The sequence below is a fragment of the Homalodisca vitripennis genome, chromosome 2, assembly GCF_021130785.1.
Source record: "Homalodisca vitripennis isolate AUS2020 chromosome 2, UT_GWSS_2.1, whole genome shotgun sequence".
Lineage (NCBI taxonomy): Eukaryota > Metazoa > Arthropoda > Insecta > Hemiptera > Cicadellidae > Homalodisca > Homalodisca vitripennis.
In genome coordinates, this window is record NC_060208.1 from 117,542,341 (window position 1) to 117,557,369 (window position 15,029).

Consider the following 15,029-nt stretch of genomic DNA (forward strand, 5'->3'; position numbering starts at 1 on the left):
AAACTTCACTCTTCCCCAACACCATTCTGCTCAATTTGAAGAAAATCCATCCTATATGGGAGCGAAGTTGTTCAACTGCCTGCCTGCTGACATCAAGTCCCAAGAAAACATAAAGAAAACATTGAAGACCTGGCAGTTGAAACACCCATTCTATTCCATAAATGAATTTTTATCATGGAGAACTTTTGACATGTAAACATGTAATAATATTGACACAACTAATATTTGTTCTTATAATGTGATGTTATATTTCTGACGCTAATGCCATTCTCTATGATTGTTGCAAATAAAGTACATTGTCTATTGTCTATTGCACCACGATAACGCCCCCTGCTCACACGTCGCTGCTTATACGTGACTTCTTCGCCAAAAACAACACACTAATGATACCGCAGCCACTGTATTACCCAAATCTGGCCCCCTGTGACTTTTTCTTCTTCCCGAAACTGAAGAGGCCCATGAAAGGACGACACTACGCCACGATTGACGAGATAGAGACGGCATCGAAGGAGGAGCTGAACAAGATAAAAAAAAAATGATTTTTTGAAGTGCTTCGAAGATTGGAAAAACGTTGGCACAAGTGTATAATATCCCAGAGGGATTACTTTGAAGGGGACAAAATAGATATTCACGAATAAATAAATAATTTTTGAAAAGACATAAAATTCGTGATACTTTTTGAACACACCTCGTAGTTATGCGAATTTCAATAGTGTAAAACACAATATGATCAACATTTCACTAGCAAAGCACAACTCGTTTTAGATTTTTTTTAATAGCGTCACACTTACAATGACACTGAGGCATATTTTTCAATTAGATCCTGATTAAAATTAATCATATCTAGCCTTACTTAACTATATATGACTACTCCATCTTATCATGAGATAAGGGCTGACACCGATGATCTATTTTGTTTGAATATTTTTTATTTGTAATGGATTTGGGTCATTTAATACTTGGCAGTGATTTCAATATGTTGTTTACAAATCAGGAATATGCAGAAATGCATTTTGTGTATTGTTTCTGTGTTGACAATGCTAGTGCTCAAAGGACTGTCCTATTTCCTGGTCGGTGAGTTCCCAGCACACAAGTATTTAAAGGGTCAGTATTTGGTAAAACGTGGATCTGTGCACAAGGAGGGGAGCGAGATGGAGGCAGCAGCGTTGAACAGAGAAGAAAAAATATTGGACAGAGTTCGATAGGATGCGGAGATTAGTAGCAGTGGTCTTGCTGGTGACATTGTAAGTAAAATATGGTGTGAGTAAAAATACAATTTTGAAAGTTTTATATAATACTACATTCTACCCTTATCATTTTACAAAAGTGCATGGCCTTGAACCTAATGATTATGCTGTTATATGAGACTTTAGTTGCTATTTATTAAATTCTGACACTGAACAATATATTGTTTTCAAAAAAATCTTATGGATACATTCTCTAAAAGCTTTTTTAGACAAATTTCAGCATTTAATAGAACTGATAAAACAGTAAACTGGATATTTTTTTCTGCCCAGGACTAAAAGTAATGGAACAACATCACTGCAAAAATAGTTTTGAAATAACTATTCCATACATTAAATAAACCAAATCTCACATTGAGATGTCTGGAACCAAATTTAAAAAGTCACATTCTTATCTCATGTTTGGTGATCAAAACACTGTTGTGGAATTGTCCAGTAATTTGTCAGATCTAAGGCTAAAGTGCAAGAAATCTAAATATTATGCATAGCAAACACGTGTACTTCTAAATTGAAAAATGCTATGTGCTATTTCTTGCAAAGAGAGGACATTCCAACATTTGACTAATAGTGTCTATAATATACAGATGTTTTGAAAACTTAGTTATTTTTCAGCCGTGCAGTATTTTGTATATATTATTTAGATAAATTTCAGCATTTAATAGAACTGATAAAACAGTAAACTGGATATTTTATTCTGCCCAGGACTAAAAGTAATGGAACACCATCATTGCAAAAATAGTTTTGAAATAACTATTCCATACATTAAATAAACCAAATCTCACATTGAGATGTCTGGAACAAAATTTAAAAAGTCACATTCTAATCTCATGTTTGGTGATCAAAACACTGTTGTGGAATTGTCCAGTAATTTGCCAGAGCTAAGGCTAAAGTGCAAGAAATCTAAATTATGCATCGCAAACACTGGTAATTCTAAATTGAAAAATGCTATGTGCTATTTCTTGCAAAGAGAAGACATTCTAAAACATACATTCCAACATTTGACTAATAGTGTCTATAATATACAGATATTTAGAAAACTTACAGTTATTTTTCAGCCGTGCAGTATTTTGTATATATTACAGCAAGAGAAGAAGGTAGAAATATAATTTGGGTAACCAACTGTTTATCATTATTTAATTTTCTTTTCAGAGGTTTACAACATGCCCAATTAAGTCGATTTTATTAGGCTATTGTACTATGGTTTAACATTAAAATGATCAAAATGAAAAATTTGTTCCCTAGTCTGCTGCCAGGATTTGGATGAAATCACAGCACTAGTTTTCTGCTAAGATTAGATGATTCTATTTTATTAGCATATGTAGGTAGTGTTTTAAGAAAGGATGTAGACCATATACAGAAATTACAAAATACTACCATCCATTTTGTGTATCATGTAAGAACAAATGTGCAAAGCTGTACGGATCAAATATTCATCCTGGGAGAGCCAGTATTTTCCTCTATTTATAAGGCATGTCAGCTGATTAAAAAACATATATCAAACAAAACATAGGATAACTGCCACCAACAAAAATTGTCCTGGATTGTAAAGGTTATGCTGGAAACCTGAGGCCAAATATCAATATTGAGCTTTGAATTACCATGGAGAACTTTATGGAAAAATACAAATCCACTAGAAGATGAAGATTCTCTATGGTTAAGAGTCCAAATTCTAGCCTTACAACTTTTTTCAAAGGTTTTTCAAATAGGCCCCAGGAAATTGAAAGGCCATCAAAAAAAAGAAACCTCTGAACTCCCTCCAGAATCATGGGTGAGCTCTCATCTGTATTCCTAATAACAGCCATATTCAAGATGACATCTCACAAATGAATTAAAACACCATCAGACAGGTTTCTTTTCTGTGAAAATGTGTACCAATCGACTTAATAAGCCCAAAAATGTTTTTTTGTTTAAATACTTCAAAATTAACATACTGAGACATTAACAGCTAGGAATGAAGCAATATCATATTTACTATGTTTATGTTTATGAAATAGTCTCCAGAGCAGATGTGCTTAAATAAAACCTGATAATGATAATTATTTACTTATTTAAACCTTATATTGCCAAAAACTGTACAAAAATTATGTTTTCATAATACAATACTATACATGAGTATCATCACTTCCTTTATTATTTGGAATTTTTATTGCTTCAAGTCTTGAATTAATTTTTTAGTAACAACAAATGAGTTTACAATAACACGAAATTATTATCACCATTAATTGACTTTAGTAACGTAAAGAATGAAGGTTGAATACCATACCTGGGCGAGTAAGCAAGCCCATGAGTGTCTAGGGAAGGCAAGCACAAGCTGTGTGCTGTCGCCTGACTGAGTAATGCTGACAACACAACCTGGGACGGGCACAGGGGAGGAGTGGCAGCACTGCAGAAAGGAGAGGGAACATGCAACCACATGCACTACACAACTGGCACTCTCAAGTTTCAGTTCTACCAACTATGCCCAGAACTGTACAGTTTATTACTAAAGTGAATTAAGAACAAAATCTTCAAAAAATTATAGAAAATCCTATATTATATAAATAATGCAAATTCAAAGGTAAAGTTAAAATTCAAGTTATTATGATTATTATTATTTTATTAAGATCTTTAGTAAGTTATTATAATTACTTGAGCCACATAGAGTGAGGTTTAAAGGTTTGAGGTTTACTTCAATAATTTTATTTTTCATAAAATGTGATTCAATAAAAAAATACTTTTTTTGTATTACTCAAAATATAGGAGAAAAACTTCTTTGTATCCCATTGTAACAATTAACTGCTTTTTCACTTGTATTTATCACACTTTATATTTGTTATAACAGCATACACAGAATTGTTTTAAGCTACAAGGATGAAATTTTCCTCATTTCCTTAAGAAAACTGAGCTATGTACCAAACACTATGAACCTATCTTTAACGACAATTTTATTCTCAAACCGAGTTCTAGAACAAAATTTCTGCAAACCAGGTATAATCTGAGATGGGATTTAAGTTACTCTTTGTAACACCTTGCATTATAACCCTTGCGGTTAATTGAGTAATTAAACAACAGTGTCTCAACAGCAGTTCCTCCACCTAATCATGCACTGAAGCAATGTTGGTGTGCAACATCCTCACCCTGTATTTCACATGACTTCCACTGATGTTGTTTATCATCATTCTTTCCTAAGGCTGAGCTCCTGTCAAAGACACACAGATTTGAGTCTAACGACTGTGTGTATTTTGCACACTTTACAGTTGCACAAAATTACTGTGAAATGAAGCACTAAAAGGAAGGAACATTAGTTATAAAAATGCCAAGTTTTAGATAAAAATTAAAATTAGACATTTTAAGTTTATTATTAATCAAAATGTCTCAATATTCTCTTTATCCTTGTAAGAAATATCTAAGATTGCAAAGTCAATAACAAAATACCTAATATTCTAATGACAGAACTGTAATTCCATTATTATTTCACTGCTATTATTAGCAGGTATTTTTGAAGTGTTAGTCACTTAGCTCTCTTTTCTACAGAATACTATTCAAATTTGACAAACAAATAAATGGATTTGAAAGGATTAGTAACTACTACTAATTCTATTTTGTTTGTTATATGGGGGGGGGATTTATTAAAATTTATAAAAACACAGCTTTTATTTAGCTGTTTTTAACTTTTCTGTACCGGTAATGCATTTATAGAAATGGAGTCACCATAATTACATAAACTAAATGTATTAACATTATCTAATGAAAACAATTGTTTATTCCAAATGTTATTCAAAGCGTTTATATACAGTATGTATAGCGTAAGCAATAAGAACAACTATGATTGTGGTATGCTAATACCACAATTATGACAATACTTTTTTGATGAACCAAAATAGTAAAAAAATGTACATTTATAAGAAAATATCTGTTGCATGTAAGAACGTAACTTTTATTATTTACCATGCTTAATGAGAACAATTTACTACATGTTACATAAGAAATAAATATAATGTTTTTTGCCAAACAACTCAAAAAATGTATCAACATTCTATTGATAAATAAGTTTATAAATATTTCAGAAAATCTTGCACTAAAATAGGTCATGATAAGCTTTTAAGAATTTAATGAAATAACAACAAAACTTATTTAAAATAATTTTAATTTCTTTTCATCGTTTTAAACACATTTTTTTATTTTTACAAAAATTAAATTTGTCAGTATACAGATTTTTAAAAACTTACTTAAATATTTTATTTTAATACGACGGAAACACTAAATCCTACTTTCTAAAAATGTTTACATAATAATGTGACCATAACCTCTGCATTAAGGATACACTTTGACTTGGTTAAGTGATGCTCCCCACCTAATTAGTCGTTGTTAGTTGTAATTAGAATAACATATTTGTTAGCTTAAAATCTAAAACTTAGCCTTTGTAGTAGACAACTTTACACCCATTATAGAAAATAAACTGATAGTTCAAGCTCAAGAATAGTTCAAAAATAAAATCTATACTGCAATGGGTGTCTCTGAATTGAACATAAATGTAGTGAACACATTCCTTATATCACGATATAGAAAAACATCTTAATTATTGATATATTCTATTTTCTACACATGGCTATCTTCTACAGGCTGTGTTCATATTCATAGCTGAGAATGAATGGAAACAAGATGGAATAAATTCAGCTTTTATAAAATGTTATCATAGAGTTCAAAATAGCGGGTAAAAAGTGAACAAAATACCCAATCAAGTACCAGCTATTCAAATGTTTGTGTAAATACAGAAAAATATGTGTATAAAGAAAATAACTGACAGAGAATAATTTGCTTTAATTGCAGTTTCATGAATATTAAAACTTACAAGAAAATATATAAACATGATATCATATATTGTGTGAAATTAATTTAGTCAGTAAATGATTTGGCAAATTATTCGTATGTAAACTAGAATATTTTTCATGAGGTATAAAATCAGTATTTTGATGTAATTTTTTGTTTAAAGATAAAGAATGTGCTACACAGTTGTTCAATTATAAGACTCCCTGCACTGTAGACAACAATATAGGTACATATACACACTCAAAACAGAACTAGAATACAATAGTCAACTCAACATCACAATACCTACGAGCAGATGCCAGATAGTCAGCAGAGCTACAAGACAACTGACCTTGCTGTTGAAGTTAGAGAAGTCAGCAAACCCACTGTTGGCAGCAAAAGGGTCAGAGGTGTCAGCCGGGGTGGGGCTAGGGGTAGGGGGCTGCAAGGGACGTGGTGGAGCTGGCCGAGGTGGAGGCTGCTTGCTCTTCTTGGGTGGGAGGGCAGGACTGGGAGACTCTGGCCGTGGAGGAGGTCCAGACGCAGCTGTGGGGGCATGTAAGATGGCAAAGGGATCGCAACCAAATGGATCTTTATCTGTGTTCTGAAAAATTATGAATATACATTTAGAACCAAACTTTTGTAAATATAAGTAAGTACGGATTGGTTTTCTTTGAACTAAAAAATTAAAATCCTTACAAGGGTAGATTAACATACCGACTGCAGCAAACATCTTGTTATGGCACAGTCACAGTATGAAACCACACGCTATAGATAGGTTTCACTCAGTATAGAACAACAATAAAGGGGTTAATGTTGATAGGAGATTATAACTTGAAAAGTGAAAACTTTCCTTTAAAACTAAATACGAGGCACATCCAGAAAGTAAGTGTACTGGTACTCTTACAGCTGTAGGGAACACTTTTTCGACATGTTGACAACACTGAGGCGTAGCCTGAATCCTCCCCTTCAAAACGAGATTAATCCGAGGTTAGTGTGTTGAAAACTCTTGACACAGTAGCATCTCTCGCGAAAAATGTCGATCATATCTCCCGCCATGTGTGAAATTCGTGCCGTCATTCGCTACCTCGTTGTGAGGGGAAAAGCTCCGGTTGAAATTTGAGGTGAAAACTGTTTAGACTGCTTCTTAGTTTCAGGCGTGTAGTGGGCAACCCAAGTTTCGTCTCTAGTGACAATAGAGCTCTGCACTCGATTCAACTTGTGCTGTTCTGTCAGCTGTGTATCAGGGATCTGTAGATTTATGGAAACATTGCAGAAAGTTCATCTAACATCAATCTGCGATCGTCACGGACCGCATTCTCGATTTTGTCCACAAGTTCGTCAGTCACAGTTGAAGGTCTTCCGCTCCTCTGATCGTCATGCACGGAAGTACGGCCATTTTGACACTCATGACACCACTTGTACGCTCATACGATTCATAGCTCCATTACCGTAAACAGTTTTCACCTCATTATAAATTTCAACCCGAGCTTTTCCCCTCACAATGAGGTAGCGAATGACGGCGCGAATTTCGCACTTGGCAGGGGATACGATTGACATTTTTCGCGAGAGATGCTACTGTGTCAAGAGTTCTCAACACACTTTGGTCTCATTTTGAAGGGGAGGATTCAGACTACGCGGCAGTATTGCTAACATGTCAAAAATGTATTCCCTGCAACTGTGAGAATACCAGTACACTTACTTTCTGGACGTGCCTCGTAGTAACTTTCTTAACAATCTTGTTTTAATTCGTAAAATAGATATTATGTTATTGTTATCATTAAAATAGTTTTATTTTATCCCATTTAATGATATTCTATAGTTTGTCACTTTAATGATTTAGCCAATACTATAATGACAATTTTAAGTGCCAGACTCAAAATACCAAATGACAATTGAAATAGTTAAACTTTTGTCAACAAACAGAGGAATTTGTATAGAACTGATCAATCAATTATTATATTAAACAACAATTTTCGGGGATGGATCATAAATTATCACTAAATGTGAATATAATTTTAATAATTCTATATATCGATTAGATGATGAATTTAATTTGATTAAAATATGAAATTAAAATACACTTAATAGTCAATAAAAAAAAAAAAATAATATAAATTTTTGCTGAAGTAAAATTGTATATTAAATAATATAGTTGGTGATCTGAATTAATAGTAAGGAAAATAAGAATGGTTCTAAACTAGGAGGACGGTTCAACCACTAGCATAAGTTACAGCAGTTGAAGGTGTGGTTAGATCTCACAATAGCAGAATAAAAAGGGAAACCCATGTTACTGACTGACAGTGTTAAACACTGCTCAGTAGCGTGGAGATTTTACGCAAAGTGCAAGAATATTTTCAAAAATTCGTAAAAAAGATATTTGTGACATAAACTTACTTATTAAAAATCTCAGTGCAACATTAAAAAAACCAGTAAAACGATAAAAAAATCTGATCTATTGCCGCTCTTAGGGATTCATGTTGGACATCAGGACTTAACAAATTATTTTGTGCTACCACCAAGAAGATGAGGTTCTGGTGTCTTCCCTACTTATTGGTCAGTATCTCTTCCTCATCAGGAAAACAACTTTACTAGGATCAGTAAACTACTGTACAATATAAATAAAATGTTGGGGGAAACAATCACCAATTGTTTTTTCCTTAAATATCTGCAACATTTGTCAAAAAATAGTCAACTTTCAAAATAATATTAATATAAATTTTGTGTGTTTAAATTTATGACAAAAATTGTTTGGTCATCTCATTTTGACATTGCTAAATGTAAATTGTATTTTGTGTGTGTGTGTGTGTGTGTGTGTGCGCGCGCGTGTGCGTGTGTTGTAGTAAAACTTTTAATTATCTGTAGCATTTTTTATATTATTGGTCTACCACTTTACCCATAAAACCCATTAAAATACTCATCATGTAATTTAAAGAATTTAAGTCTACAATTAAATAAACAAAAACTCAATTAAAATAAAATATTACTAGTATATTTAAATTAACAGTTAGGAGATAATTAATGAGAATAAAGTTGTTATACTAACTTCTTCCGGGGGTGTTTTAGGCCTGTTCCGGCTTCCATCACCAAAAGGATCAAAAGGATCTGCTTTACTGCCTGCAAGCATTAACACATAAGTAAAACTGAGCATGTCATGACTGGGAACTGAAAACAGCATTCAATTGTTTGAACCATTTTGGTACTGACATCCAATACATCACACAATTGTAAACCATTTTTTTAACATATGTTATATACCTCCAATTACCAAAAAACTACATCAAATGATGCAGAAGAATACTTGCTTTATGAAGAAATAGTTTTAAACATATCTGGAATTGAAAAATCAACTTTAAACATTTATTATATTTTAAGCAAAATCACAAAAAGACTTGATATACATAACAACAATCTTTTTTATAATAAGTTATATGTGTCCAATTGCCATGAAATTATACAAAAATTAAAAAATATACTGGTTTCACAACAAAATAGTTTTAAACGTCTCTGGAATTATAAAATAAGCTTTTTCACATCTTTAGAAATTATGTAAAATCATAAACTGCAAAAAGCCATATAAATTTTGTAGAACATTTTCCATAACTTAGAATTTTTTAAAGAGAAGACCATAACATGTTTTATATATAATATCATAAAGTTTACCTTTGTAACATGTATTTTGAAAATATACTAATAAATTTGTTAGCACCACTTTAAAGTTAGGCAAGTTAAAACTAATTTAAAACATTTTATATAAGTTATTTTTATTTCAATTATTTAAAATTATTAAATTACATCCAATGGTTTATTTAGATAATTTTATTTATGAAAACTAAAAATAATGTATATTTACTTTTCTGAAACTAAGCATTTTTAGGAAAAAGACCATTGGCATTTTTTGCATGTAATACAAAGACTTTTGTGAGAGTCTGACAAAAATAGCCTTGCTATTGATATAAAAATAAAAATGTTAAGTATTTGTTTGTATGTTTTAAATGTAACTAAGATAAATTAAATATTGATTTATTTTTTTATATAACAAAATTTAATACATAATTATTTTACTTGTAGATTAACCCTTTGAGTGCCACAGCGTCACTAATTTTGACGGTACGAAAAGTGCCAGTGTCGCCAATTTTGACGTTTCGTATTTTGATAATATAATATTTTATACAGTACAAGATTATTTTGGCCAAATAACCAGACAGCTGGTTATTTATTGATAGGTTCCAAACTATCAATAAATACGAGTTTTATGTTGTTTCTCTACTATTTTATCTGTGAAATTTATGTTGTTTGGGTACTTATCATGAAGTCACTTTTTTTGGACGAGTTTTCCTTATTGGGGAAAAAATAAATTACAGTTTAAAAAACAACTGACTTTATTTTACCTATTTTGGAATTTACAAGTTATTACGACAATCGATGAAATCAAAAACAATAAGAACTACGTTTCATTATTTGAAAATGTCAGGTCATTCGTGTGTCTATTTGGAGATAGGAAGTATGACTCATTGAGTATTTTTCGATTCATTATGGAAGAAACGTTGAAGTTTATTTTGATCCCTGATAAGGAAAACTCGTCCAAAAATAGTGGGCTGTGATAATACCAAAGTACCTGTGCGATGATTCTGTCTTCCCCGTCACGCGACGTAGTGGACAAGTACCGTGTTTCATAACGGCCTTTCTTTTTGTTTATGTGCCGATAACCAAGCATTTGAGTATATACAAAATAAAATAGTAACTTATACAGTATTTTACTGTATTTCTTTACAAAATTAATGTAGTGATTTGACTTGTATCCAAGCGAAAAACGTGAATTTTCAGTGTAAATATTATTAGGGTTATTATTTAGTAAATGTAAACTTTTATGTAAATATGTTAGCAAGTATTTGTTTCTACATTTACTAATCATATTTATTTGTGTTATATTGATGTTTTATTAGATTTATTGGGAAAACTACATCATTACTAAGTAATTTCTAAACTCTGACAAATGAAGTACAGTTTATAAAATGTTCTTACCGGGCAGCATTTTGTTAATACATATAATGCCATGTTTTTAAAATTCTATAATAAGATACGAGGGTCTTCCAGAAAGTAAAGAACGTTTTGTTATAAGTCAATAAAAACAAAAGATAAGAGCATGAAAATTTATTTATAAATACTTATAAACTTACTCTATTTTTCTACAAAATCGCCGGAACTGTCAAGGCACTTGTTGTAGCGTGGCACCAGTTTTTCTATACCGACGTTATACTGTTCTGCCGCCAAGGAATGAAGCCACGTTTTTACTCCTTCTTTGAGGTCTTCGTCACCCAAAAAGTTTTTTTCCGCCTAAAAAACACTTTCAACTTTGGAAACAAGTGATAGTCACTCGGAGCCAGATCTGGACTATACGGAGGGTGTCCGAAGATTTGCCATTTGAAAGAATTGAGTTCTGCTTTGGTTCGTGCACTGCAATGAGGCCGAGCATTGTCGTGGATCAGCACCACTTTCGACGACAGCATTCCGCGTCGTTTGTTCTGAATAGCGCGGCGAAGCCGATGCAAGGTCTCGATGTAGGCCTCTGAGTTGATTGTTTCGCCTCTCGGCATGAACTCCACATGGATTAGGCCTTTTCGGTCCCAAAAAAACTGTTGCCATCAATTTCCTGGTGTTCAAATTTGGTTTTTCTTTCCTGTTTTTTGTTGGTGAATTCGAGTGATGCCATTCCATTGACTGGAGCTTTGTTTCCGGGGTTCGATAGGAAACCCAAGCTTCGTCACCCGTTACGATGCGGTCTAGAAACGCATCACCTTCTTCGTCATACTGAGTCAAAAACTCAAGAGCTGCTCCCATCCGTTTAGTCTTGTGGACATCAGTAAGAATCTTAGGCACCCAACGAGCACACATTTTCTGATAACCAAGACGTTCAGTCACTATTTCGTGCAAAAGCGACCTTGAAATTTGTGGAAAAAATTCCACTAGACCACTCAAAGTGAAACGACGGTTTTGTTGAATTTTTTCCATCAACTTTCGCTGCCAACTCGTCAGTAACGAGTGACGGCCTTCCACTTCGTTCCTCGTCGTGCACATTAGTTCGACCTTCCTTAAATTGAATGCACCATTTTCTCACTGATGACTCGTTCATCGCATTGTCACCGTAAAACTGCCTTAATTTGCCTATAAATTTCAATAGGTCGAACATTCTGTGCATTCAGAAACCGTATCACACTACGCAGTTCTAACTTGGCGGGATTTTCAATTAACGCCGCCATTTTAAACTTTCACAGGAGACGCAAACGTGACCTCACGGTACCGCTACTCAGCTCACACTGAGGGAGAAGGTGTGGTTAACGAACAAGCTATCTACCGCGGTGGTGGGGGAACTGCGCCGCCCGTGATGCGCAATCGTTCTTTACTTTCTGGAAGACCCTCGTATTACACATGGGTTTTATTTACAATTATATGGCCTTTATCATGGTATAAAGAAAAAAATCTTAAAAATACTGTATACACTCAAATTAGGTCGAAACATAACTTTTTATAGAAAAGTATAAAACTTTTTTTATAAATACTGAAATTTTTATATTTTTATAAATCAAATTTTATTTGTAACGATATGTATCATATTTTGCGTTTAATAAGAAAGAAAAAAACAACAACAAAATGATGGAAATCTGTTTAGTAGTTATTTTACAACAGCTTTTTTCCCAAAAGCTAACAAATATGTGAAAAACAGCTTGGCACTTTATGCATGACTTCGGAAAATACCCGTGGCACTCAAAGGGTTAATTTATTATAACTGGTGTCAACAGATACTGTCACATACACTTTATACTTACCACTGCCTGATATACTTGAGCCAAACGCGTTAGCAAAAGGATCTGATGTAAAAGAATCCTGAAAATAAATTATGTATAAGTTAAAAATTAAATTATATGTATTAGCCTTTTGAACACCAGAAGTAAACATATTTCTTTATCTGGTACTGTAACAACAATGTTTAGCGTAGGACAGTGAGAAACCCCATGCATTTTAAAGCAATTTTGCAAGGTTTGGTTTTAAAATATTACGCTGACAGTATGATGGCAATGGAATAATTGTCCTTTGTGGGCTTCTTGTAGATTTGTGTAACAGCGATAAAATCGTCCCCTAGAGTATCTTTTGAATAAAATAAATAAATAAACAATTTATCTACTAGTGATATAGATGTAGAAGCACAGGTACCAACAGTTAAATATAAACACAGAAAGTAATATACTATACTATGTGAAAAGAGAAATTTTGGAACAGAACAAATATTTGTATATGGAACAAATATATGTGCCATTGACTTGCACATTGTTGATTATTTTTAATGATAAATCAATCATTTACTTCCATTACAAAACAAATTCGGGATTATTGTGACCTTGAATTTTGCATCATGCAGACCTATATTTATCAGTGACCAAGAGTTTTCTCTTCATCTTAAAAGTAATTTTTAATATTGGGATTTTAAGTTTACAGCTTGTTTGCGGTTTTTATGGTGTATTTTGTTTCATGAGTTTTTGATATTTTTTTAAATTTAAAAGTTGTTTAAAATCGCTACCTAGAACAAATATTTACTGACAATTATCAATGTACAAATAATGTATACAATAAACGGAAGCAATGGAATACCGAAGGACCCGGCAGAATATAAAGTAAGAGTTATCGCACAGATGAGATGGATAGACTACCCTTTGACCTTTTGACCTCAAAATTAATAGTGTTCTTTCTTAGACCAGGAGGAAGTTATGTACCTAGTTTCAAGTGTCTAGGGCCTTTCAATCAAGACACACAGACGGACGGGCAATGACACAATTTAAAGAACAATCTGACTGTTCCTTAATAAGGAGAATAAACACATCTTTAATGTCCTATACTTATCAATCAGGTTTGTGAAACAGTCTGAAAGTTCCTTGAAATATTTACTCATTAAACTGCTATGTAAATGATGACTGTAATCTTTAAATGCTGGAACTTTCAAGCATACTAAGGTTGCTCAGAAAGAATGTTTATTAGAAGGTTAATAGCACCTGGTTTTTCCAAAAATTCATCAAGTGCAACAGTCAATCCACACAGTTTATTATACTTGTGTACATCATTTGGCTAAGAACATTTAAGTCCAAAAACAAAATAATGTCAGATATTTTAAAAATTCTGTGTAATACTCATAATATGTGTATTACCATTAGACTATTCTTATTATCATATTAGGTAATTAAAATGTTATCCAAAGTTATACATACAAATGCTAAATTAGTTTATTACTTTGATCTCCAATGATAACTGATCTGTATTACACATCCACTACAGTGAAACAGAGCTGTCTAGAGCATCAAAATTTGGTTCAATAGCAATAGCTTTTCCAACTGGAAAGGTTAAATCTAGGAACTGATTTGTTACACAAATGTTTGGCAAGAATAGATAGGATTTAAAATATATTTATTCGACTACCAAAAGTCTTTAAAATCAACAGCACTTTCATGTAGATTAAAAAAATAATTCTGGTGTTAAATTTGTTGTCAAATAATGAAGTATGAAAATTCACAATATTAAATTAAAATTTCATATCATACAAATAGTGCAAAAATATTCAATAATAGTTTTATTAATATCTTCCAAAAATGTCATTTTTCTCAACACAGAGCATAATGAGAACATCAAAACACTCAATTCTCAGTAGATTAAAATATCTCCAAATGTTAACGAATACAGTTCCATTTTAATAATCTGAAAAAGAGTAATATAAAAGTCAATATAACCCGTGAAACATTAAATCTATAAACAGTAAAAAGAGAAAACGCTTTCTTACCACAGGCTTTGAACCGAAATCCGCTACAAAACTGTCGTTGGCTGCAAAAGGATCTTGTGGTTTAGAGGTAGGATTTGAAAACGGATCTAAAACCAACCATGAAAAATTTATTAGTTTCATCTGACTGCTAAACTAAAATCATGATTTATCACATTTTTGAATACTCATCTATA

General features: G+C 32.4%; 1 protein-coding gene across 6 annotated transcripts in view; it reads right to left on the reverse strand.

Moving 5' to 3' along the window:
• Nucleotides 1-15,029, reverse strand: part of LOC124354628 (epidermal growth factor receptor substrate 15-like 1) — a 78,854-nt gene that overhangs the window by 19,430 nt on the left and 44,395 nt on the right. For 4 of the 6 annotated variants that reach the window (XM_046805241.1, XM_046805239.1, XM_046805238.1 and 1 more), the window contains 5 exons: nucleotides 14,857-14,942; nucleotides 12,860-12,917; nucleotides 9,079-9,149; nucleotides 6,385-6,636; nucleotides 3,508-3,627 (listed from right to left, as the gene is read on the reverse strand). In XM_046805241.1, the coding sequence (XP_046661197.1) occupies nucleotides 3,508-3,627; nucleotides 6,385-6,636; nucleotides 9,079-9,149; nucleotides 12,860-12,917; nucleotides 14,857-14,942 (587 nt within the window). The remainder of the gene's footprint in view (nucleotides 1-3,507; nucleotides 3,628-6,384; nucleotides 6,637-9,078; nucleotides 9,150-12,859; nucleotides 12,918-14,856; nucleotides 14,943-15,029) is intronic. The other 2 variants (XM_046805240.1, XM_046805243.1) reach the window with 1 other exon arrangement.